We start from the raw sequence: 22,215 nt of genomic DNA, 5'->3' as shown, positions 1-22,215 counted from the left end.
GTTACTTCCGGCTTTTTCTGTTTATGTGGTGCTGAGGAATCGAACCCAGGACCTCAGGCTTGCGCAAGGCAAGCACTCTACCACTGAGCCACCTTCCCAGCCCCCTGTATTTCTTAATTTTATTGTTAAGTTTAGCTGTACAAAGAGGTCAGAATTCCATAGTCAGGTTGTAGTACAATGCATGTTGATCAATGTCACCCCTTCATGTTCTCCCCTAATTTTCCCTCTCCTATCCCTACCCTCAATTCTGTAGCTCAGTATTTTACATAATTTACAGTGACTATAATGATTGCATTTGTTCATCCTTCCTCCCTCCATATGCCCCCTTTTGCCCTTCCCCTCAAAATATACTTGTACTTCCTGTTTTTGTTTTTTTTGGGGGGAGGGGGTAAAAGGGAAAGGTTGGTGCCTGTCCTGGGGCTTGAACTCAGGGCCTGGGGAGCTATCCCTGAGCTATTTTTCTCAAGGAGAGTACTCTAACACTTGAGCAACAGCTCCACTTTTAGCTTTGTTTATTTTTCTCTCTGTCTCCAAATATTTCTTTATTGAGTTTAAGTAACTACATCTGTTTCATAATACTGTGGCACTATACCACTTGAGCTACAGTGCCACTTCCGGTTTTCTGGTGGTTTATTGGAGATAGGAGTCTCACAGTCTCTCCTGCCCGGGCTGGCTTTGAACCATGATCCTCAGATCTCAGCCTCCTAAGTAGCTAGGATTACAGGCGTGAGCCACCAGCGCCCGGCTTCATGTATTTTTCTTAAAGAAAAAATTTCAAGCAGACAAATCCAGAAAAGTATCTCCAATTATCCAGCAAAAGGCTGGTTTAAAAAGCCTCCATAGGGGCACCAGTGGCTCACGCCTGTAATCCTAGCTACTCAGGAGGCTGAGATCTGAGGATCTCACTTGAGCCACAGCGCCACTTCTGGCTTTTTCTGCTTATGTGGTGCTGAGGAATCGAACCCAGGGCCTCATGTATACAAGGCAAGCACTCTACCACTGAGCCACCTTTCCAGCCCCTGGAGTATCTTTTTAATAATCAAGAGTTATAAACTGAATTTTTTGCTTCAATCGCAAGGTTTCCAGGTAGGGCTAGCAAGAGTTCCAGAGTTCTCATTAGATACTAATCGGTCATTTAAGGAATAAAATTTTGGTCTGTCCTTGCTCTGATCCCCAGTGATTTTATCTAATGGGGAAGCTATTTGACTTAATAAGCTCTTACTGGAAACCTAGGCTATGTGAAGTGAATGTTTATCAAGCACCGGCTGTTTGATTTTTAGGAGTCTCAAATGATTTTTTTGTACTTCAGGAATGGTCTCAAATATCTTTCTTCCAACTGGACAAGAACACAGCCAGACCAAACAATTTAACTATAGTTGCACTTTAACTTAAAAAAAAAAAAAAACCCACACAGACAACACCTTTATAGGCAAAGTTTATCTGATGGAGTCCCTAGAAAAAGGAAAGAAGGCTCTTAAAACCCAGCACTCTTAGAGAAGTCTCCTTTTTATCCTATTAGGAGGAGCACTAGTAATATACCTGGGGTTTTAACCAAAATGCAGGCTCTAATGTAGAGATCTAGCTCCTAAGTCTGCCCTGATTGAGACAGAACTAAAGAAAAAAAAATCCCCACACCCACAGGCTCATGATCAACAACTCCTTTGTCTTGCATAACCACCATCCAGGAACAGAAACCAGTTTCTGGCCTTTAGAGCCCTAGGACTTTGATCCTTGGAATTGAGTAAACTGAACACAGCTGACACCAAACACTTTTTGGTAAACCACAGTTTTATATATTTCTCCTCATTTAACAACATTATTATGGACATTATAATACATATCTATCTTTGTTTTGACTATGGATTTTATGATATGGATGCACAATCATTTATTTTGCTAATTATCCTTTTATGAATACTTTGGTAATTTTCCTCTCTTCTAAAGATTAAACATCTGTGTCACTTACCTATTATTTCCTTAGATTAAATTCCTTAAAATTATTATGTCAGAGCCAAGCCCAGGTGAGTCAAGCTGGTAATCCTAGCTACTCAGGAGGCTGAGATCTGAGGATCACCGATCAAAGCCAGCTCGAGCAAGAAAGTCCATGAGACTATTTATCTCCAATAAACCACCAGAAAACCAGAAATGGTTCTGTGGCTCAAGTGGTAAAGTGCTGGCCTTGAGCTGTAGAGCTGAGGGACAGCATCCAGGCCCAGAGTTCAAGCCCCATGACCGACAAAAAAATAAAATAAAATTATTATGTCAGAAGAAAAGTGAGTGTAAATTTTTAATTTTACTGTAATCCTAGCTACTCATGAGGCTGAGATCTGAGGATTGCGGTTCAAAGCCAGCCCCAGCAGGAAAGTCTATGAGACTCTGATCTCCAGTAAACCACTTGAAAACCAGAAATGGCGCTGTGGCTCAAGTGGTAGAGTGCTCTCCTTGAGCTGAAGAGCTGAGGGATAGCGCTCAAGCCCAGAGTTCAAGCCCCACAACCAACCAAAAAAAAATTTTTTTTAATTTTAGCAGTTACACCTTTATCCATTATATATTTCATTTATTTATGTTGGTTATGGGGCTTATACTAAGGGTCTGGACATTGTCCCTAAACAATTTTTTTTTGTCGGTCATGGGGCTTGAACTCTGGGCGTGGGCACTGTCCCTCAGCTTTTCAGCTCAAGGCAAGAGCGCAGTACCACTTGAGCCACAGCACTGCTTCTGGTTGTCTAGTGATTTTTTGGAGATAAGAGTCTTACAGACTTTCCTGCTCGAGCTGGCTTTGAACAGCGATTCTCAATCTCAGCCTCCCGAGTAGCTAGGATTATAGGAGGGAGCCACAAGCGCCCAACTCCCTAAACAATTTTGCTCCAGGCTAGCACTCTACCACTGTGAGCCATAGCTCTACTTCCAGTTTTCTGGGGATTAATTGGAGATATGAGTCTTGTGGCGTTTCCTGCGTGGCCTAGCTTTTTTTTTTTTTTTGGTCATGGGGCTTAACTCTAGGCCTTAGCACTGTCCTGCATCTCTTCAGCTCAAGGCTAGCGTTCTACCACTTGAGCTACAATGCCACTTCTGGTTTTCCAGTGGTTTATTGGAGATAACAGTCTCATGGACTTTCCTCCCCGGGCTGGCTTTGAACCTCAATCCTCAGATCTCAGCTTCCTGAGTAGGTAGGATTATAGGTGTGAGCCACTAATGCCTGGCTGAGATTATGCTATTATATGAAAACACTCATTATTTCATTTTGTCCCTTATACTTGATTTTTTTTTTTTTTGATCAGTCGTGGGGCTTGAACTCTGGGGCCTGGGCGCTGTCCCTCAGCTCTTCAGCTCAAGGCGAGCACTCTACCACTTGAGCTACAACACCACTTCTGGTTTTCTGGTGGTTTATTGGAGATAGGAGTCTCACAGTCTTTCCTGCTCGGGCTGGCTTTGAACCACATTCCTCAGATCTCAGCCTCCTGAGTAGCTAGGATTACAGGCGAGAGCCACCAGCGCTCGGCTCTTATACTTGATTTTTTAAAAAATCTTTTTGCAGTATGAGGGTTAAAACCAAGGTCTTGTGCTTACTATGCAAGCAATCTACTACTGAGCTGAACCTCTAGCCCAGTCTGACAGTAATCTGATGGTAAAAGTGATTTACATTTTTCTTTGATTTTTAGTATGTTTGAATAACATTTTTTTTTTTGGGTCCAGTCATGGGGCCTGAACTGTGGGCCTGGGTGCTGTCCCTCAGCTCTTCAGCTCAAGGCTAGCACTCTACCACTTGAGCCACAGTGCCACTTCCGGCTTTTTTCTTTTTGCTTATGTGGTGCTGGGGAATCGAACCCAGGGCCTCAGTCATGCAAGGCAAGCTCTCGACCACTGAGCCACCATCCCAGCCCTTGCATACTCTTATCAAGGAAAGATACCTGTCAGTCCAAACTAACAGAAACTATTTCACATCTAAAAAAATCTGTAATTTAGAGGCTGGGAAGGTGGCTCAGTGGTAGAGTGCTTGCCTCGCATGCATGAGGCCCTGGGTTCGATTCCTCAGCACCACATAAGCAGAAAAAGCCCGAAGTGGTACTGTGGCTCAAATGTTAGAGTGCTAGCCTTGAGCTGAAGAGCTGAGGAACAGCACCCAGGCCCAGAGTTCAGGCCCCACAACCAACACCCCACAAAAAATCTTTAATTGAATAGCTGTGTGACAAACTAACTAACAGATGGTATACTTAGGGGAGGAGTTCAAAGATATAACTCCTCCAAACAACTAATGAACAGTTTATCAAAATGAATACCAGGAAGTCCGGTGCCAGTGGCTCACACCTGTAATCTGGAGGCTGAGATCTGAGAATCATGGTTCAAAGCCAGCATATCTAGGAAAATCTGTGAGACACTTATCTCCAGTTAGCCACCAAAAAAGCTAGATGTTAAACAACCCAGATGCCCCACTACAGATAAAGGATATAAAAATTGAGGTACCTTTATACAATGAAATTCTTCACAGCCATTAAGCATTCACAGGGAAATGGATGGAAGGAGAACAAATGTTGAGCAAGATAAGGCATGATGAGAGACATACACCATATAACCTCCCTGATATGCACACGTTCGATTCAAAATGCAACAAGATGGGCTGGGATGTAGCTCAGTGGCAAAGCGCTTGCCTAGCAAGTGCAGCGTCCTGGGTTCGATCCCCAGTACCAAAAAAGAAAAGACAAAAAAATACAGTTAAAAAAAAAAAAAACCCAAACAAAATGCAACAAGATATGACAAAGTAAACAGGACACAAGATACCCATACATAGTAAAACCAAAAGAAGTCAGTCTTGGAAAAATAACACCAAATTGTAATACTCAAGCACCTCTACATATGTGCATTAAATAACATACAGACTGCAAAGAATCCCAAAGACAAGGAAACAAAGGACGTCTTCTTAATTTGTCTTAGTATTTTCAGATGACTCCATCCATATTCTCTACTTCATATATGGTATATACACATGCACGTCTGAGGGGTGCTAGGAGGATGACACACAATCAGTGGAAAATGTGAAAAATTACAGCAGAGGGGTCCATCAACTGCACTGGACATTGATGAAAGTGAACTAAGCAATTCAGGAGTGCTGATGGGAGGGAGGGAAAGAGAGAGATAGAGGAAACAGCTGATACTAAGCAAAAGGAGAGAATAGTACATAACACCGATTTGGAAGATATAGTCTTATTGTTGAAGTTTGTAGAGTTCATAAACTTTGTAGATTTTTTTGTCGGTCGTGGGGCCTGAACTCTGGGCCTGGGCACTGTCCCTCAGCTCTTCAGTTGTAGACTAGCGCTCAACCACTTGAGCCTCAGCCCCACTTCTGGCTTTTTCTGCTTATGTGGTGCTGAGGAATCAAACCCAGGGCCTCATGCATGCAAGGCAAGCACTCTACCATTGAGCCATCTTCCCAGCCCCACCACTGGGAAGTTTAAAATGTGTTTGTGGTCTTAGCTCAGTATAGCTGTGCCCAGAGTTCAGGCCCCATAACTGCCAAAAAAAAATAAGATTTTCCAGTGCAAATCCCCAGGGCCTACAGAGGCAGCTTAGTGGTAGAGAGTGTACTTAGTATGCAGGATGAAGGGAGATTGCTGTAGTTGTGATTAAATAAGTGGTGGGACATTTGTCTAGCAAGCTCAAAGTTGAGTTCAAATTCCAGTAATACCAAAAGCAAAAACAAAAATTAAAAATTTGCCGGGTACCAATGACTTATGCCTGTTATCCTAACTACTCAGGAGGCTGAGATCTCAGGATCACAGTTCAAGCCACGACCACCACCACCAACAACAACAAAAGACACTTGTTGGCAGTTTTAATTAATTAATTTATTTTTTTTATCAGTGGTGGGGCTTGAACTCTGGGCCTGGGCACTGTCCCTTAGCTCTTCAGCTTAAGGCTAGCACTCTACCACTTGAGCTACAGCACCACTTCTGGTTTTCCAGTAGTTAATTGGTGATAAAGAGTCTCACAGATTTTCCTGGCTGGCTGGCTTTGAACAGCAATCCTCAGATATCAGCTTCCTGAGTAGACATGATTACAATCATGAGCCATCAGTGGCGCCTGGCTGAAAGTTTGGTTTTCAAGATTTATTTTGTATATAATTACATTAAGCAATTTAGCTTTAATGGTTTATAGGTTTAATTTTAATTTTTTTTAAAGTTTATGACTGTGTGCTATTAGATTAGCAGGGTTCCTAATATTAAAATAATCACTGTCTTAGGACTTCTACCTAAAGCTCATTTATTGACTTACCCTACTTGTTACACCTTGTTAGATGTGAAGAAGAGACTTGAGCTGTTAATGAGTCAGGTAACTGTCTCCAATTGCAAATTAGGGCCAGAGGCAAGTACTGCTTTAAGTCAAGGCCAGATAATGTCAAAGGAAACTATGAGGTAATGTTTGATGGTACCTTGTACAGAGAAAAAAGTGAAGGAAGAACTGAGTCACTATCCTAGGGTGTAAATAAAATAGGTACGTAAAGGCAAAAGGAATGCCTTGGTAGCAGTCAGGATTATATTCATGGAGGCTATTGTTTTATATATAGCAATTTTCAATAGCTCATCAGCAAGAGTAGTAATCATTAACAAGGTAAACATTTTCAGGAAACAGAATTCTGGGCAACTTTTTTTTTTTTTTGGTCGGTCGTGGGGCTTGAACTCTGGGCCTGGGCGCTGTCCCTCAGCTGTTCAGCTCAAGGCGAGCACTCTACCACTTGATCTACAGTGCCACTTCCGGTTTTCTGGTGGTTTATTGGAGATAGGAGTCTCACAGTCTCTCCTGCCCGGTGGCTTTTTTTTGTTGTTGTTGGTCCTAGGACTTGAACTCTGGCTTGGGCGCTGTCCCTCAGCTCTTCAGCTCAAGGCTTCTGGGCAACTTTTGTGAGACGATTCTTTTTTTTTTGGGTCCGGTCATGGGGCCTGAACTCTGGGCCTGGGCGCTGTCCCTCAGCTCTTCAGCTCAAGGCTAGTGCTCTACCACTTGAGCCACTTCCGGCATTTTTCTTTTTGCTTATATGGTGCTGAGGAATCGAACCCAGGGCCTCTGGCATGCAAGGCATGCGCTCTACCACTGAGCCACCTTCCCAGCCCCTTCTGGGCAACTTTTAAATGAATGAACCAAACAAATTAAGCCAGTCTTGGGAATCCTCAAGAATGCTTTTCTAGCCGAAGCCATGTGCTTGCTAATGGCTTAGATTTGAGGATTGTGGCTCAAAGCCAGACCAGTCAGAAAAGTTCATGAGACTTGTATCTCCAGTTAACCACCAGAAAACTGGAAGTAGAATTACAGCTCAAAGTGGTAGAGCACCTTTAGCAAAAGAGCTCAGAGACAGCACCCAAACCCTCACTTCAAGCCCCATGACAGACAAAACAAAAAAATGTTTTTCCAAGATAGACAAGGTTGGTGATGTATGGCTATAATCCCAGTACTTACTAGCCTGAAGCAGGAGAATCCTAAATTCCAGGGCCAGCCTAAGATATATAGTGAGACCCTGTCTCAAAAACAAAAACCTGATATTTCTATTCAAAATTTAATTTCTTTCTTTTTTTTTTTTTGGGTCCGGTCGTGGGGCCTGAATTCTGGGCCTGGGCGCTGTCCCTCAGCTCTTTAGCTCAAGGCTAGCACTCTACCACTTGAGCCACAGCGCCACTTCCGACTTTTTTCTTTTTTCTTATGTGGTGCTGAGGAATCGAACCCTGGGCCTCATGCATGCAAGGCAAGCACTCTACCACTGAGCCACCTTCCCAGCCCCAAAACTTAATTTCTTTCTATATACCTCTACTCAGTCTTACTACTTGTGATATTTTTTTTTTTTTTCTTTTTGGATGTGGGTAATGGGGCTTGAGCTCTGGGCTGGGGCACTGTCCCTGCGCTCTTCAGCTCAAGGCTAGTGCTCTACCATTGAACCACAGTGCCACTTCCTGATTTCTGGTAGTTTACTAAAGAGTCTCAAGGACTTTTCTGCCAGGGCTGGCTTTGAATTGCATTCCTCAAATCCCAGCCTCCTGAGTATTTAGGATTACAAGCATGAACCATGGTACCCATTCTTTTTTGAATTCAAGCCCCAGTATTAATACACAAACACACACACAAACACACACACACACACACACACACACACACACACACAAACCACAAAGTGGACTGTGAATTCACTTGGCTTTGTCAGACTATGCTGAGGCACAACTCCAAGAAGCATAAATCACAGAGAATTCACTGTATTATATTTGCATATTATACAACTGATAGTTCTGCTACCTAGGATGAAATCAGCTTCAAATAACCATTAAGTATGGTCTTAGACAATTTAATTCTTTGGGCATTAAGTGGCTTATCTAAGTAATCATTGTTTTATTTTTATTTTTGGATGCCAGGGATCAAACCCAGAACCTCACATGCTAGGCAGCACTCTACCACTGAGCCTCCATTTACCATTATATTTAACCACAAATCTGCTTCTTTACAATATTTCCTGTCACTGGAAATCAAGGAATCATAAATATACTTTCTTCTCAACCTAAATCTAATTAATCCTAAAGCCTGTAGAAGTATTCCTGTATTTCTTTCCTTCTCTCTCAGTTTCCAGTGTCACATTACATCCCCTCAATTGGTCTCTCTAATCAATGTTCATCCATCACACAATTGCCAAAGTTATCTTCCTAAAATACAGTTCAAGTAATTTCTAGCATAGATCCTAAATTTACTACCACAATGATAAACACAAAGGATCCTTTAATACTCCTATAAACAAATGTGAACACAATGGGATTTGTATAAAAATAGTTCAGTCCTTCCTCTCTAGTGATTCTGAAATCTTCACTGTCTTCAAGGGAGATTCCATAATCACTTTTTAGAGTAATTTCTTCTTCCTCCTTTCCTTTTTCCCTGACTGGGGATCAAATTCAGAGCCTAATTTGAGACATGAGCTACACCCCCAACCTCCGCTTTCTTTTTTTCCTTTCAACTTATTTCTATGGGGTAGATTATTAATTCTCACCCCCAACCCCTGCTTGTGGGACTTGGATTTTGGGTCTGGGTACTGTCCCTGAGCTCTTTAGCTCAAGGCAAAAACTCTACCACTTGAGCCACAGCTCCACTCCTGGTTTTCTGGTGGTTAATTGGAGATTAAAGACTCATGGACTTTCCTGCCCTGGCTGGCTTCGAACAGTGATCCTCAGATCTCAACATAATGAGTAGCTAGGATTATAGGCATGAGCCATGGTCTCACCAGCTAATTCTTGGTTCTTAAATGAAACAAACATTAATATCTAGCCAGTACTTTGGCACATGGTAGATAAATAGATGGTAATTTTTTTTCTGATTTATGTAGGAATGTTCAGGCTATCCATAACAATATTCATCTTCATTAATATTACTAATATATATGTTTTATATAAATAATTATATATATTATTACTACTACTATTACCATGGCTATTACAACGCTGGGGATTGAACCCAGTGTCTTACTCAGACAAGGCAAACACTCTAACACCAAACTATATCACAGTCTCAAAGTTCAGAGTATGGCAATGGATAGTTATAGGCTTTGGGTTGTAACTCAGTAGTACCAACATGTGTAACAGCTAGGGTTTATTCTCCAGAACTCAAAAAAAAATTTTTTTTTAAAAGCTCTGAACTTATAAGACTATCCCTGCTTCCACAAGAGAGAAATGACAAATAATTGTATGACCTCAGATGGAGAAGAAAAAAACCAACACTAGTTGTTAGAGATGATACATACCACAAAATTGAGATGCTCAGCCAGCATGACAAAGCACTTTTCTTTTTTTTGCTGGTCATGGGGCCTCAACTCCGGGTCTGGGCGCTGTCCCTCAGCTCTTCAGCTCAAGGCCAGCGCTCTGTCCCTCAGCTCTTCAGCTCAAGGCCAGCGCTCTACCACTGGAGCCACAGCGCCACTTCCGGCTTTTTCTGTTTATGTGGTGCTGAGAAATCGAACCCAGGGCCTCATGCATGCAAGGCAAGCGCTCTACCGCTGAGCTACCTTCCCAGCCCCTGTTTTTCTATTTCTTATCCTACAATAAGGACCAACTGAGTTCAGGAGAGAGACAAAATACTATTTATTAAATACTCACCAAAGCCTCACCAAGGTTCTACTGTATATCAAATTATATCAAATGCTGTAGTGTGACTTGAGGTCTTAGAGGTGAATGTGACACAAATCCAATCATGCAGAAAGTCTGGGGGAGAGAGCAGACATGTAATCAAGTAAAGTACCTCAAGTGCACACTCTCTCTCTTTCTCTCTCTCTCTCTCCCTTATGGCTGGGCTGGTTATTGCTTGGGCACAAAGGAGGGGGATGGTCAATGGCCAGATTAATTCAATTCAGTAACACGAGGAATTCTGGGTATAAATCAAAGTCTGGAACTTTAGAGGAAGTAATGTTTTAGCTGAGACTTTGAGCCACCTAGGAAGGAATGGGTTCCCTGAACTGGAACAAAAGCTGACAGGCTTCTGTTTAGGCTCTGTTCAGGGTGGTTGTGATGAGGATAATAAAAGTTTAAAAAGGAGTTAATTATAGCTACTAGTTAACATTTCTAATGCACAGTAAGAACTAGGTATTGTGCTAAATCAGCCACGTAAATTATTTTTTAATGACTTAAGGATTAGTATTATTCCTATTCACAGGTGAGAAAAGTAAACCTTAAGAAACACAATGAAAGCCAGGAGCTATGTAACTCAGGAAGCGGGCTTGCAGGGCCCCAGTTTTTAAAACCACAAATCAGAGGAGTGACGGGATCGGATTCAGAAAGACTTCTTTCAACCTCGGTGGAAACCATGGCTGGAAAAGCAGCACCTCTGTAATCCCAGTACGTCCCCGTAATGGAGGAGGTGACTTAAGTAGTGGAGGTTACTGAGAAGGGAGAGGGAGAGGGCCCCGCGGGTCAGCGGCCGGCTGGGACTGTGGGTCCCCGACAAACTTAGTGGACGGTTCTCAGGACTTAGTGTGACTCGACGGGGTGTTCCTGGGCAGCAGCGAAGATCCTCACACCGTTGGTGTGACTCTAGTAGGAAAAGCATGTTTTGGAAGAAAAAGCGAGGCCGCGTCCCCAGCAGGAAACACAAGTTAAAGGCGGGGCGGCCGAGAGGACCTCTCTCCACCGACCGACTTCTGCCACTGGGGGCGGGGAAAGGAAGTTGGTTTTTCCTAAGGCCACCCTAGGCCTAACAAGTTAAAATGCTGAGTCATCCTCTGGGGGCGGCAGGGGCGGGCCGGGGCCGGGCGGGGCTCGGATTCCCCCTCCTCTCCACTTCTCTCGCACCCCTGGCCCGTTCGGGTTCTCGCGAGAGCCCGGTAGGCTATAAAAGGAGCGCCCCGCGCGTACTTCGCGCGTTCTCTTTTTGCTGCGTCGTTGTGTCTGCTGTCTCGCGAGTTGTGGGTCCGCCCGCACGAGTAAGTATGCGAGTGTCGCTACCTCCGTGGAGCAAGGTTCAGCGCTTCCCCTCATGCCGGGCTAGTCGCCTTTGCCTTTCCTCTCCCTATCGGCTGGGGCTCAGCCGGGGTTGTTGGGGTGAGGCGGCTGAGCGAGGCCTACCGCCCGCTGGTTACCGTGGGTGAGGGCACTTGTAACCCCGAGGCTAACGTCGAGTCTCCTCTTGCCCAAGCCATAAGAGCAGTGGGTGTTGATTGGCGCGGCCGAAAGGGCTAGTGTACTTTGTGCGGTTTTCCGAAGACCTGAGGTGGGATTTGAGGCGTAGCCCACGCTGGGCTTCGGGACAGTCCCTTGGGTGATCTGGTCCAGGCACTGGCCGGAAGTCAGTCTTTTCCGGGATTGGTGGGGCTTTGGACGTTGGAGGGGCGGCGCGGGGGAGAAACACCTTACAAAGCCGCGCTGGACTAGAAGGAAATACCCTGTATTTGATGGCGCAGCCTTTAACATCGCTAAAGCTTTTTCCTTTCTAAACTTGAGGTAACAAAACGTTTCAAGAAGCTAAAGATTCTAAACAGAAAGTTTGTGATGATGAATGTTCCCAGTTTTTTTTTTTTTTTGGTTATGGTATTAGAAGAGAGAACTTTGTAGCCGGGCGCTGGTGGCTCACGCCTGTAATCCTAGCTACTCAGGAGGCTGAGATCTGAGGATCGCGGTTCAAAGCCAGCCCGGGCAGGAGAGACCGTGAGACTCCTATCTCCAATAAACCACCAGAAAACCGGAAGTGGCGCTGTACCTCAAGTAGTAGAGCGCTTGCCTTGAGCTGAAGAGCTGAGGGACAGCGCCCAGGCCCAGAGTTCAAGCCCCACGACCGACAAAAAAAAAAGAAAGAACTTTGTAACTTGGAAAATAGTTTCTTGGGATTTTCATTTAATATATATATATATATATTTATTGTAAAGATACTTTACAGTTACATGAGGAAGGTAATGAGTCCATTTCCTGTCGAGTATTGTTACTCCCTCCATTGTTTTTCCCCAACCACCCCATTACACCTCACTCACTTTCCCTCTTGGGATTCCCGTGGGGCCTGAATGCCATCCCTCAGCTCTTCAGCTCAAGGCTAGCACTCCACCACTCCAGCCAGAGCACCACTTCTGGCTATTTCTGCTCATGTGGTGCTAAGGAATCGAGCCCAGGGCCTCATGCATGCCAGGCAAGCACTCTACCAGTGAGTACCTTCCCAGCCCCTCCACTTTGGCTTTTTGGTAGGGTTTGTCCTGTTGTGGGGCCTGAATTCTGAGCCTGGGCGCTGTCTCTCAGCTCTTCAGCTCAAGGCTAGCACTCTACCACTTGAGCCACAGCACCACTTCCAGCTTTTTTCTTTTTGCTTATGTGGTGCTGAGGAATTGAACCCAGGGCCTCATGCATGCAAGGCAAGCACTCTTACCACTGAGCCATCTTCCCAGACCCGAATGTTTTTTTTTTGTTTTTTTTTTTTTTACCTGGAAATAAAAGTCTCAAAGGCTTTCCTGCCCAGGCCCGCTTTGAACAGGGATCCTCAGATCTTAGTCTCCTAGGAAGCTAGGATTACAGGTGTGATCCACCTGTGCTGGGGTTGTTTGGTGTATGTGTGTCCACACCCCCAATAAGTCTTCACTTCACGGCTCTCTACTACTTTAGCCACGGCTTTTGGCTTTTTGCTAGTTAATTGGACCTGAAATTTAGATAAAGTATTTTGTTTGGGGTTTTTTTAATTGTATTTTTTTTGTCTTTTCTTTTTTGGTACTGGGGATCCAACCCAGGACGTTGCACTTGCTAGGCAAGCGCTTTGCCACTGAGCTACATCCCAGCCTAGATAAAGTCTTACAGGCTGAGCTGAGAAAGTCCTTGAGACTCTTACCTCCAATAAACGGCTCAGAAAACCCGAAGCGGTGCAGTGGCTCAAGTGATAGAGCATTATCCTTGAGCTGAAGAGCTGAGGAACAGTGTTGAGGCTGAGTTCAAGCCCCATGACCAACAACAACAAAAAGAGTCTCATGGACTTTCCTGCCCAGGCTGGCTTTGAACCTCGATCCTCAGATCTCAGCCTCCTGAGTAGCTAGGATTACAGGCGTGAGCCACCAGCACCCGGCTAACAAACTTGTTTTCTAATGTCATTTCTGTTATGCTTTCTAGCTGATAGGAAGATGTCCTCGGGAAATGCCAAAATTGGGCACCCTGCTCCCAGCTTCAGAGCTACAGCTGTTATGCCAGATGGTCAGTTTAAAGATATAAGTCTTGCTGACTACAAAGGTAAGAGTAATGATGTGGGACTTATTAATAGAATTTGGGATGGTTTGCTAGATTTGTGTTTCTTTCTTTCTTTTCTTTTTTGGGGGGGGTCCGGTCATTGGGCCTGGGCACTGTCCCTCAACTCTTCAGCTCAAGGCTAGCACTCTACCACTTGAGCCACAGCGCCACTTCTGGCTTTTTTTCTTTTTGCTTATGTGGTGCTGAGGAATCGAACCCCGGGCCTCATGCATGCAAGGCAAGTGGTCTACCACTGAGCCACCTTCCCAGCCCCTAGATTCGTGTTTCTTAAGTGTAAAAAACATTTTATGTTTCCTAGGATAGTTTTTAGAACAGAAGATTAATATGAAAGTGAAATATGATTATCAACAGGGATCATGGGGGTAGGTGTCCTAGGTCCCTATTGCTTCTAGAGAAAGCATACTTTATTATATTTTGAAGCACTAGCCCAATTTTTCCTCTCAATTATATTATTGGAGAAATCCTCATTGTCTCCTGTAATCTACACTTAATTTCAGATCTCAGGTCTTTGGAGTTTTCTTGTTTGTGAAATATGTGCATCACAGCACTAATGTTACTATGGAGAGGGATTAGGGAGATTCCCTGAACTGTTGCCCCTGGAGAAGCATTGTTAAAACTTCCCTTTCTGGGGATGGGAATGTGGCTTAATGGTAGAGGGCTTGGCCGGGCGCCAGTGGCTCACGCCTGTAATCCTAGCTACTCTGGAGGCTGAGATCTGAGGATGGCAGTTCAAAGCCATCCCGGGCAGGAGAGACCGTGCGACTCCTATCTCCAATAAACCACTAGAAAACCAGAAGTGGTGCTGTAGCTCAAGTGGTAGAGCGCTCGCTTGAGCTGAAGAACTGAGGGACAAGCGCCCAGGCCCAGAGTTCAAGCCCCACAACCGCCAAAAAAAAAAAAATGGTAGAGGGCTTGCCTAGCATGCATGAAACCCTGGGTTTGATTCTTAAGTACCACATAAACAGAAAAGCTGGAAGTGTCCCTGTAGCTCAAGTGGTAGAATGCTAGCCTTGAGCAAAAAAAGCTCAGGACAGTGCCCAGATGCTGAGTTCAAGCCCCAGGACTGGCAAAAACAAAACAAAACTCCCTGTTCTGGTTTCATAGTTGAGTGCAAATACTTGACAAATCCTATCAAGACTTTAACTTCCTTGCTTTGCAGTTGAAATCAGAATGGTCTCCTGAAATTTTTTAAAAATGCAAACCTGAGGCTTTGCCATGGTATCCCATACCTCTAATCTTAATGACTCCAGAGGCTGAGACCTGAGGATTGTCATTAAAGCCAGAGTTGGCAGGAAAGTCTGAAGTCTCTCACCTCCAATTAACTAGCAGATTTAAAATATGAAGAAAGGAGGGCTGGGAAGGTGGCTCAGTGGTATAATGCTTGCCTTGCATGCATGAGGCCTTGGGTTCCATTCCTCAGCATCAGATAAGCAGAAAAAGCCAGAAGTGGTGCTATGGCTCAAGTGGTAGAGCACTAGCCTTGAGCTGAAGAGGTGAGGGATAGCGCCCAGGCCCAGAGTTCAGGCCCCATGACTGGCCAAAACACACACACAAAAAAGAACTTGTTTCTTAAGTTGGCTTTTGGGTAAAACCTTCAGTTAAGTTCTGACATGTCACAGTCTTTCAGATGAGTGGAGGTAAGTAGGGCCCTATGGAAAAAAAAATCACTTAATGGCCAACATGGTAAGTAACCTCATAAAGAGAGGACCATGGATAAAGGTACATTGTTTGGAATGAGCAATGCTCTCTGCCCTCCAGGCCTTGACTTGTTGAGACTTCACATGCCTTGAGAAAAAAAAGTGCTTCTTAAAGCACTGGAGAGACTTATTTAGATGACTCAAGGGATTAAAAAGAAATTTGAAAATATTACTGCTACCTGGAAATAAGTGAATATTTGGAAATGCTCCAGTAGTTCGGTACATTAGATGTGTGACCAGTTTTTGAAGATCTAATTCAGTGACAGTCTTGAATGACTAAAATAAAATTATAGTCAGAAGTCTTAGAAATCTTGCTACTACTAGTACTTTCTTGGTAGATGCATATTTTTTATGATTAGTGAGATTATTTAACCTTACCATCCCATTACTGTTGTAGAACTATAAAGAACCTTGACTCCCTTTTATGGGGATAGGGAAGAGATAGTGTCTTACTGTGTTTCCCACACTGATAGCCTGAAACTCTGGTTCTCTTGCCTCATTGTCTGAGTGCTGGGAATCCAGGCAAGTACTAAAATGCTTGGCTTGACTTTCTCTTACCTCCTTCTCCCCCCCACCCTTTTTTTTTTGGGTGTGTGCTGGTCTGGGGCTTGAACTCACAGCCTTGACACTATCCCTGAGCTTTTTTGCTCAAGGCTATTGCCCTACACTTCTGGCTTTTTGGTAGTTAATTGGAGATAAGAGTCTCATGGATTTCCTTGCCTGGGCTGGCTATGAACTGGGATCACAGTAGCTGGATCCTGAGTAGCTAGGATTATAAGTATCAACTACTGGCTCCCAGCCCCATTGTTCTTGAGAACCCAGCACACCAGAATTTTCTGGACACTGTAAGCATTGGTATTGAGCCATTTAGTAAATAATCGTATCGTTGTTTTTGCTTTTCTTCATTGAATAACTTGGTGTTTATGCTGTTAGCAACTCAGAAGACAAAAAATTGGACTTAAAAGTATTCTTCAAAAAAAAAAAGTATTCTTCAGTTGGCAGCTAAAAACAAATTGATAGGAGAGTAAATCATAGGACTAGAGGTCTTTTTTTTTTTTTTTTTGGGTCCGGTTATGGGGCCTGAACTCTGGGCCTGGGTGCTGTCCCCCAGCTCTTCAGCTCAAGGCTAGTGTTCTACCACTTGAGCCACAGCGCCACTTTCCAGCTTTTTTCTTTTTTGCTTATGTGGTGCTGAGGAATAGAACCCAGAGCCTCAGGCATGCAAGGCAAGCATTTCTACCACTGAGCCAACTTCCCAGCCTCAGGTCTTACTTTTTTTAACTCAGAGCATCCTGGTATAATAAATTATAAAAATAATTATTAGAGACAGTGCCCAGGCCCAGAGTTTGGCTGGGAAGATGGCTCAGCAGTAGAGTGCTTGCCTCGCATGCATGAGGCCCTGAGTTCGAATGCTCAGCACCACATAAACAAAAAGAAAAATCCGGAAGTGCCGCTGTGGCTCAAGTGGTCACAGAGTACTAGCCTTGAGCTGAAGAGCTCAGGGACAGCACCCAGGCCTAGAGTTCAAGCCCCATGACCAATCCCCCCCAAAAAAAAATTACTAGGAGACAGATACTGTGAATATTCTAGCATTGAGTGATAATACTGTGTTTGCCATTAATGTAAGCCAGCCTGGGCAAACAGATCTGTGAGACTCTTATTTCCAGTTGACCAGTAAATTGTGGAGGTGTGATTCAAGTGGTAGATCACTAGCACTGAGCAAAAGAGGTAAGGGAAAGTTCTAGGTTTTGAAAGCCCTGGTACTGCTACTCCTCCCTTCCATCCCCCCAAAAGGAAAAAGAAAAAGAAAATTCTTTCAGTAGGAAAATATGTTTGACTTTTTGACTTATTCATAAGAGAAAACTGTTTGAAGGCTAACCTGTGACATCTATTTTTCCCTTTAGGGAAGTACGTTGTGTTCTTTTTTTACCCTCTTGACTTCACCTTTGTGTGTCCTACGGAGATCATTGCTTTCAGTGATAGAGCAGAAGAATTTAAGAAACTCAACTGTCAAGTGATTGGTGCTTCTGTGGATTCTCACTTCTGTCATCTGGCATGGTAAATATCTCAGTCCATTTAGTATTTAGGCTCTTTTTTTTTTTTTTTTGATATTGGGTCTTGAGATGCTTCCCACACTGGGATTCTGGGATTAAATTAATTATTTTCCAACCTCACCTTCTTGAGTAGCTGGAGTTATAAGTATGTGCCATCATGCCTAGCAACGTGGACTTTTATTTTTGTTACCAGTACTGGAGTTTGAATTTAGGTCCTTGAGCTTGCTTAGCCTGATTGCTCAACCAGTATTCCATGCTTCCTGCCAGGTTTTTGCTGGTTATTGGAGATGGCATCTGTACTAACTCCTTCAAACTCTGATCTTTCAGATTTCAGCCTTCCGAGTACTTATGATTATAGTATTATAGGTAATGGTACATGGTTTATGTGTATTTTTCTTTTCTGGTGCTGGGGATTGAACTACAGAGCTTTATATGTGCTAGGAAAGAGTTCTACCACTGAGTTACATTCCTGGCCTCCTTGTTTTTGTTTTTGTTTTGCTGATCCTGGGGCTTGAACTCAGGGTCTGGGTGCTATCCCTGAGCTTCTTTTGCTTGCTCAAGCCTAGCACTCTACCACTTGAGCCACAGCTCCACTTCTGGCTTTTTTCTTTGGTAGTCTCATGGACTGGCTGTTGGTGGCTCATGCCTGTAATTCTAGCTACTCAGGAGATGAGACATGAAGATCATGTTCTAAGCCAGCCCAGGCAGAAAAGTCTATGAGACTCTTTATCTCCAGTAAACTACTCAGTAAAAGCCAGAAGTGGTGCTGTGGCTGAAGTGGTAGAGCATTAGCCTTGAACACAAATTGGCTCAGGAACAGCCTTTAGGCCCTGAGTTTAAGCCCCAGGATGGGGGGAAAAAGTCTCATAGACTTTACTGTTCAGGCTGCCTTTGAACTTGAACCATGTCCTCAGATCTCGGCCTTGTGAGTAGTAGCTAAGATTATAGACATGAGTCCCTGGCTGTTGTTTTTTGTTCATTTGTTTTGAGATAGTCTCACTTTGTAGTTTCAGCTGATATTGAACTAAGCCTCCATCTTCCTGCCTTTTCCTCCTGAGTGCTAGAATCACAGGTCTGTGCCATCATGCCTGGCTTATTAAGTATTGACTTCTGGGTTCTGACTTCTTTTATTGCTTATAACCTGGCAGCAGAGAAGGAAAGGGGCTTAACTGTTCTCAACCATGCTTATAGAAAAGAGGGGAGAAGAATAGGTACAATTAATAACTCTTCTGCTACAGAAGAGATGAATGAATGTGACTATATATGTACCTTTTGCTGTAGGATCAACACACCCAAGAAACAAGGAGGACTGGGTCCTATGAACATTCCCTTGGTATCAGATCCCAAGCGTACCATTGCTCAGGATTATGGAGTTTTGAAGTCGGATGAAGGCATCTCATTCAGGTATATACCTGGGGATAACATTTAGTAAGATCATGTTAACCATTTGTTTGGAGCAAACTAGAGTTGGATCTAAACAGATTACCTTCTACATTCTTTTTTTTTTGGTCCATTCATGGGGCCTGAACTCTGGGCCTGGGAGCTGTCCCTCAGCTTTTCAGCTCAAGGCTAGTGCTCTACCACTTGAGCCACAGTGCCACTTCCGGCTTTTTTAGCTTATGTGGTGCTGAGGAATCGAACCCAGGGCCTCATGCTTGCAAGGCATGCACCGTACCGCTGAGCTACCTTCCTAGCCCCACCTTCTACATTCTTTAATAGAGGGGTATCATTAATGGCAATGCTGATATAAGTATTGGAGACCAGATCATTTCTTTGGGACTTGATGCTCTTCTGCTGTAATAGCAAAATTGAAACCTGTACTAACCCCTCAATCCTTCAATCTCTTCTCCCCAGGGGCCTATTTATCATTGATGATAAGGGAATCCTTAGGCAAATAACTATAAATGACCTTCCTGTTGGCCGCTCTGTGGATGAGATTCTGAGACTAGTTCAGGCTTTCCAGTTCACTGACAAACATGGGGAAGGTAAGTTATCTGCCTGCTAACAATTCAACAGTGGTGGTAGTGGGGAAGGTAAGCAAAAAGGCTAGAGTAGAATTGTCTACCTACTCAGAATGCTGAGATCTAAGGACTGAAGTTCAAAGCCTGCCTGTGCAGGAAGGTCCCATGAGACTATCTCCAATTAACCACCAGAAAGTTAGAAGTGGTACTGTAGCTCAAAGTGGTAGAGTGAGTGCTAGCTTTGAGCAAAGGAGCTCCAGGGATAGTACCCAAGTCCTGAGTTCAAGCTCCATACTGACCAAAAAAAGAAGACTGTCTGATCAAGAAATTTAATTGTCTCTGAAGCTGGGTGTTGATGCTCACATCTATAATCCTAGCTCCTTATGAGGCTGAGATCTGAGAATTAGGGTTTTCAACCAGACTGGGGAGGAACGTGAGACCCCTATCTTCAATTAACCAGAAAAAAGATAGAAGTGGAGTTGTAGATCAAGTGGTAAAAGTGTTAACTAGTGGTGATACATATCTGTAATCTCAGCTACTTGGGAAGTATAGGTAGAAAGGATTATAGTAGGCTAGTCCAGATTATTTAGACAAAAAGATGTGAGAATGTATTTGAAAAATAACTAAAACCAAAAAGGGCTGCTAATATGGCTCAAGTGGTTGAATACTTGGTTGAAGGTCTGGGGGGAAAATGTACATATTAAGACACTGAATGGCTTGTGAGTAGCTTAACTGGTAGATGTTTGCCTAGCATGTATGAGGTCCTGGGTTTGAGAGATTAGCTTCTTTTTTTTAATAGGGCTTGAACTCTAGGTTTTAGGTGCTGTCCATGAGTTTTTTTGCTGAAGGCTAGAGCTCTGCCACTTAAGACACAGCTCTACTGCCTGCTTTTTGGTGGCCAGTTGGAGATGAGAATCTCAAGGATTTTTCTGCTGAGACTAGCTTTGAACCGCAATTCTCAGATCTCAGCCTCCTGATTAGCAGGATTATAAGCATGAGCCACCAGTGCCTGGCTTTATTCCAACTTTTTCTTTTTCTTTTTGGTTGTGGGTCTTGAACTCTGGGCCTGGGTGCTGTCTCTCAGCTTTTCAGCTCAAGGCTAACACTACCACTCGAGCCACAGTGCCACTTCCAGTTTTCTGAGTACTTTATTGGGGATAAGAGTCTCAGGCTTTCTTGCCTGGGCTGGCTTTGAACCACAATCCTCAGATCTCAGGAGTAGCTAGGATTACAGGCATGAGCCACCAATGCCCAACTTTATCCCAACTTTTGATTAATAATACTATAATTCTCTTGAAAATTTCCCCTTCTTTCAATATAGTTGGTATAGTTGTTGTTAGGAGACTGATCTCTACTAGTAATTGTTTCTTAGTGGTGCTGGAGATGAAACTTGGGACATGGTAATGCTGAGTAAGTTGTACTTCTAGATTTTCACTTTTTTTGTACCAGAGTTTATAGGCTCTTGCTTGCTAGACAGATACCTACAACTTTGAGCCATATCTCTAGACCACTCTTGCTTAGTTCTTAAGAGCTCATCTCCTAAAGTGAGCTCCCATTTGCTATGTATGTGGAGGGATGGGGATCTTGAACTTTTAACACCAATATAATGTAATTGAGGATAAGATTAATCTGATAAAGTCTTTACCCATATCAGATCAAAGGCACAGGTGAGCCAGGGCATACTGCTTCCTTCACTACATCTTGTTTTCTTCTTTTAGTAATTTAGACGAGTTTTCTTTTCTTTTTCCCAGTCCTGGGACTTGAACTCAGAACATGGGCACTGACCCTGAATTTCTTTTTGCTCAAGGCTAGCACTCTTACCACTTTAGCCACAGCGCTACTTGTAGCTTTTTCTGTTTATGTGGTACTGAGGAATTGAACCCAGGGCTTCGTGCATGCTAGGCAAGAACTCTACCACTAAGTTACATTCTCAGCCCTTAGACCACTTTTCAAAGACCCATTCAATGCTTGACCTTGATGACTGAGGCTGAGACATGAGGGTCATTAATTCAAGGACAGCCTGAGCAAAAAAGCCAAATGAGAGTATCAGGCCCTTGTTGAAATCTTATGCCCGCACACACTCACCCTTGGTGCTGATGACTCATACTTATCCTAGCTACTTGCGAAGCTGAGATCTGGAGGATGATGCTTCAAAGCTAGCTGGTCAGAAAAATGGGCTCCCATCTCCAAAATAAGAAGCAAAAAGTAGTGCTGGAGATATAGCTCAAGTGGTAGAATACCAGCTGCACAGCAAGCTTAGAGAGCTCATGGGCATAAGGCAAGTACCAAAAGTGAGGTGGGGAGGGGAGTGAAGTTATGAGAATCTGAATTTGTGATTTGTTTGAGGGACCTAAACATTCCATTAGATAGAGGAAAAGCATGATAGGGTAGGATAAGGATCTTCTGAGAACTGGGAGGCATCATTGCAGAAGCACATGTGGCCAAATAAATCTGCTAACAGCTGCTGAGACTGCCCCCTGATGACCAGAGAGGTTTAGTGCTAAGATGTAGGGGAAAAAGAGTAGGTAATAGCAAAGTGTATGTTTCTTCAAGGTATATTTACTTTTCCTAGCACCTAGTATACATTTTTTCAAGGTATTTGTTTACTTTTCCTAGCACCTTACATAGAGTCTAAACTCTTCAACCTGTTCCTTGTTTATTTCTTTTGGGGAGGGTCCAGTAGTGGACCTGAACTCTGGGCCTGGGCACTGTCCCTCAGCTCTTCAGCTCAAGGCTAGTGCTCTGCCACTTGAGCCACAGCGCCACTTCCGGCTTTTTTCTT

General features: G+C 43.7%; 2 protein-coding genes across 2 annotated transcripts in view; one reads left to right on the top strand and one right to left on the bottom strand.

Moving 5' to 3' along the window:
• Akr1a1 (aldo-keto reductase family 1, member A1 (aldehyde reductase)) overlaps positions 1–9,781 on the bottom strand; it is a 28,715-nt gene extending 18,934 nt beyond the window's left edge. The window contains exon 1 of the mRNA XM_013016884.1: positions 9,761–9,781. The gene's annotated coding sequence lies outside the window, so the exon portion shown is untranslated. The remainder of the gene's footprint in view (positions 1–9,760) is intronic.
• Positions 9,782–11,328: 1,547 nt separating this feature from the next.
• Positions 11,329–22,215, top strand: part of Prdx1 (peroxiredoxin 1) — an 18,467-nt gene continuing 7,580 nt past the window's right edge. Inside the window, exons 1-5 of the mRNA XM_013016885.1 lie at positions 11,329–11,431; positions 13,587–13,703; positions 17,323–17,476; positions 18,754–18,876; positions 19,327–19,457. Of these exons, the coding sequence (XP_012872339.1) occupies positions 13,598–13,703; positions 17,323–17,476; positions 18,754–18,876; positions 19,327–19,457 (514 nt within the window). The 5' untranslated portion in view covers positions 11,329–11,431; positions 13,587–13,597. The remainder of the gene's footprint in view (positions 11,432–13,586; positions 13,704–17,322; positions 17,477–18,753; positions 18,877–19,326; positions 19,458–22,215) is intronic.

This window comes from Dipodomys ordii, unplaced genomic scaffold, assembly GCF_000151885.1.
Source record: "Dipodomys ordii isolate 6190 unplaced genomic scaffold, Dord_2.0 Scaffold33, whole genome shotgun sequence".
Lineage (NCBI taxonomy): Eukaryota > Metazoa > Chordata > Mammalia > Rodentia > Heteromyidae > Dipodomys > Dipodomys ordii.
The sequence above is the reverse complement of the archived record's forward strand: the minus strand, read 5'-3'. Positions and strand labels throughout refer to the sequence as shown.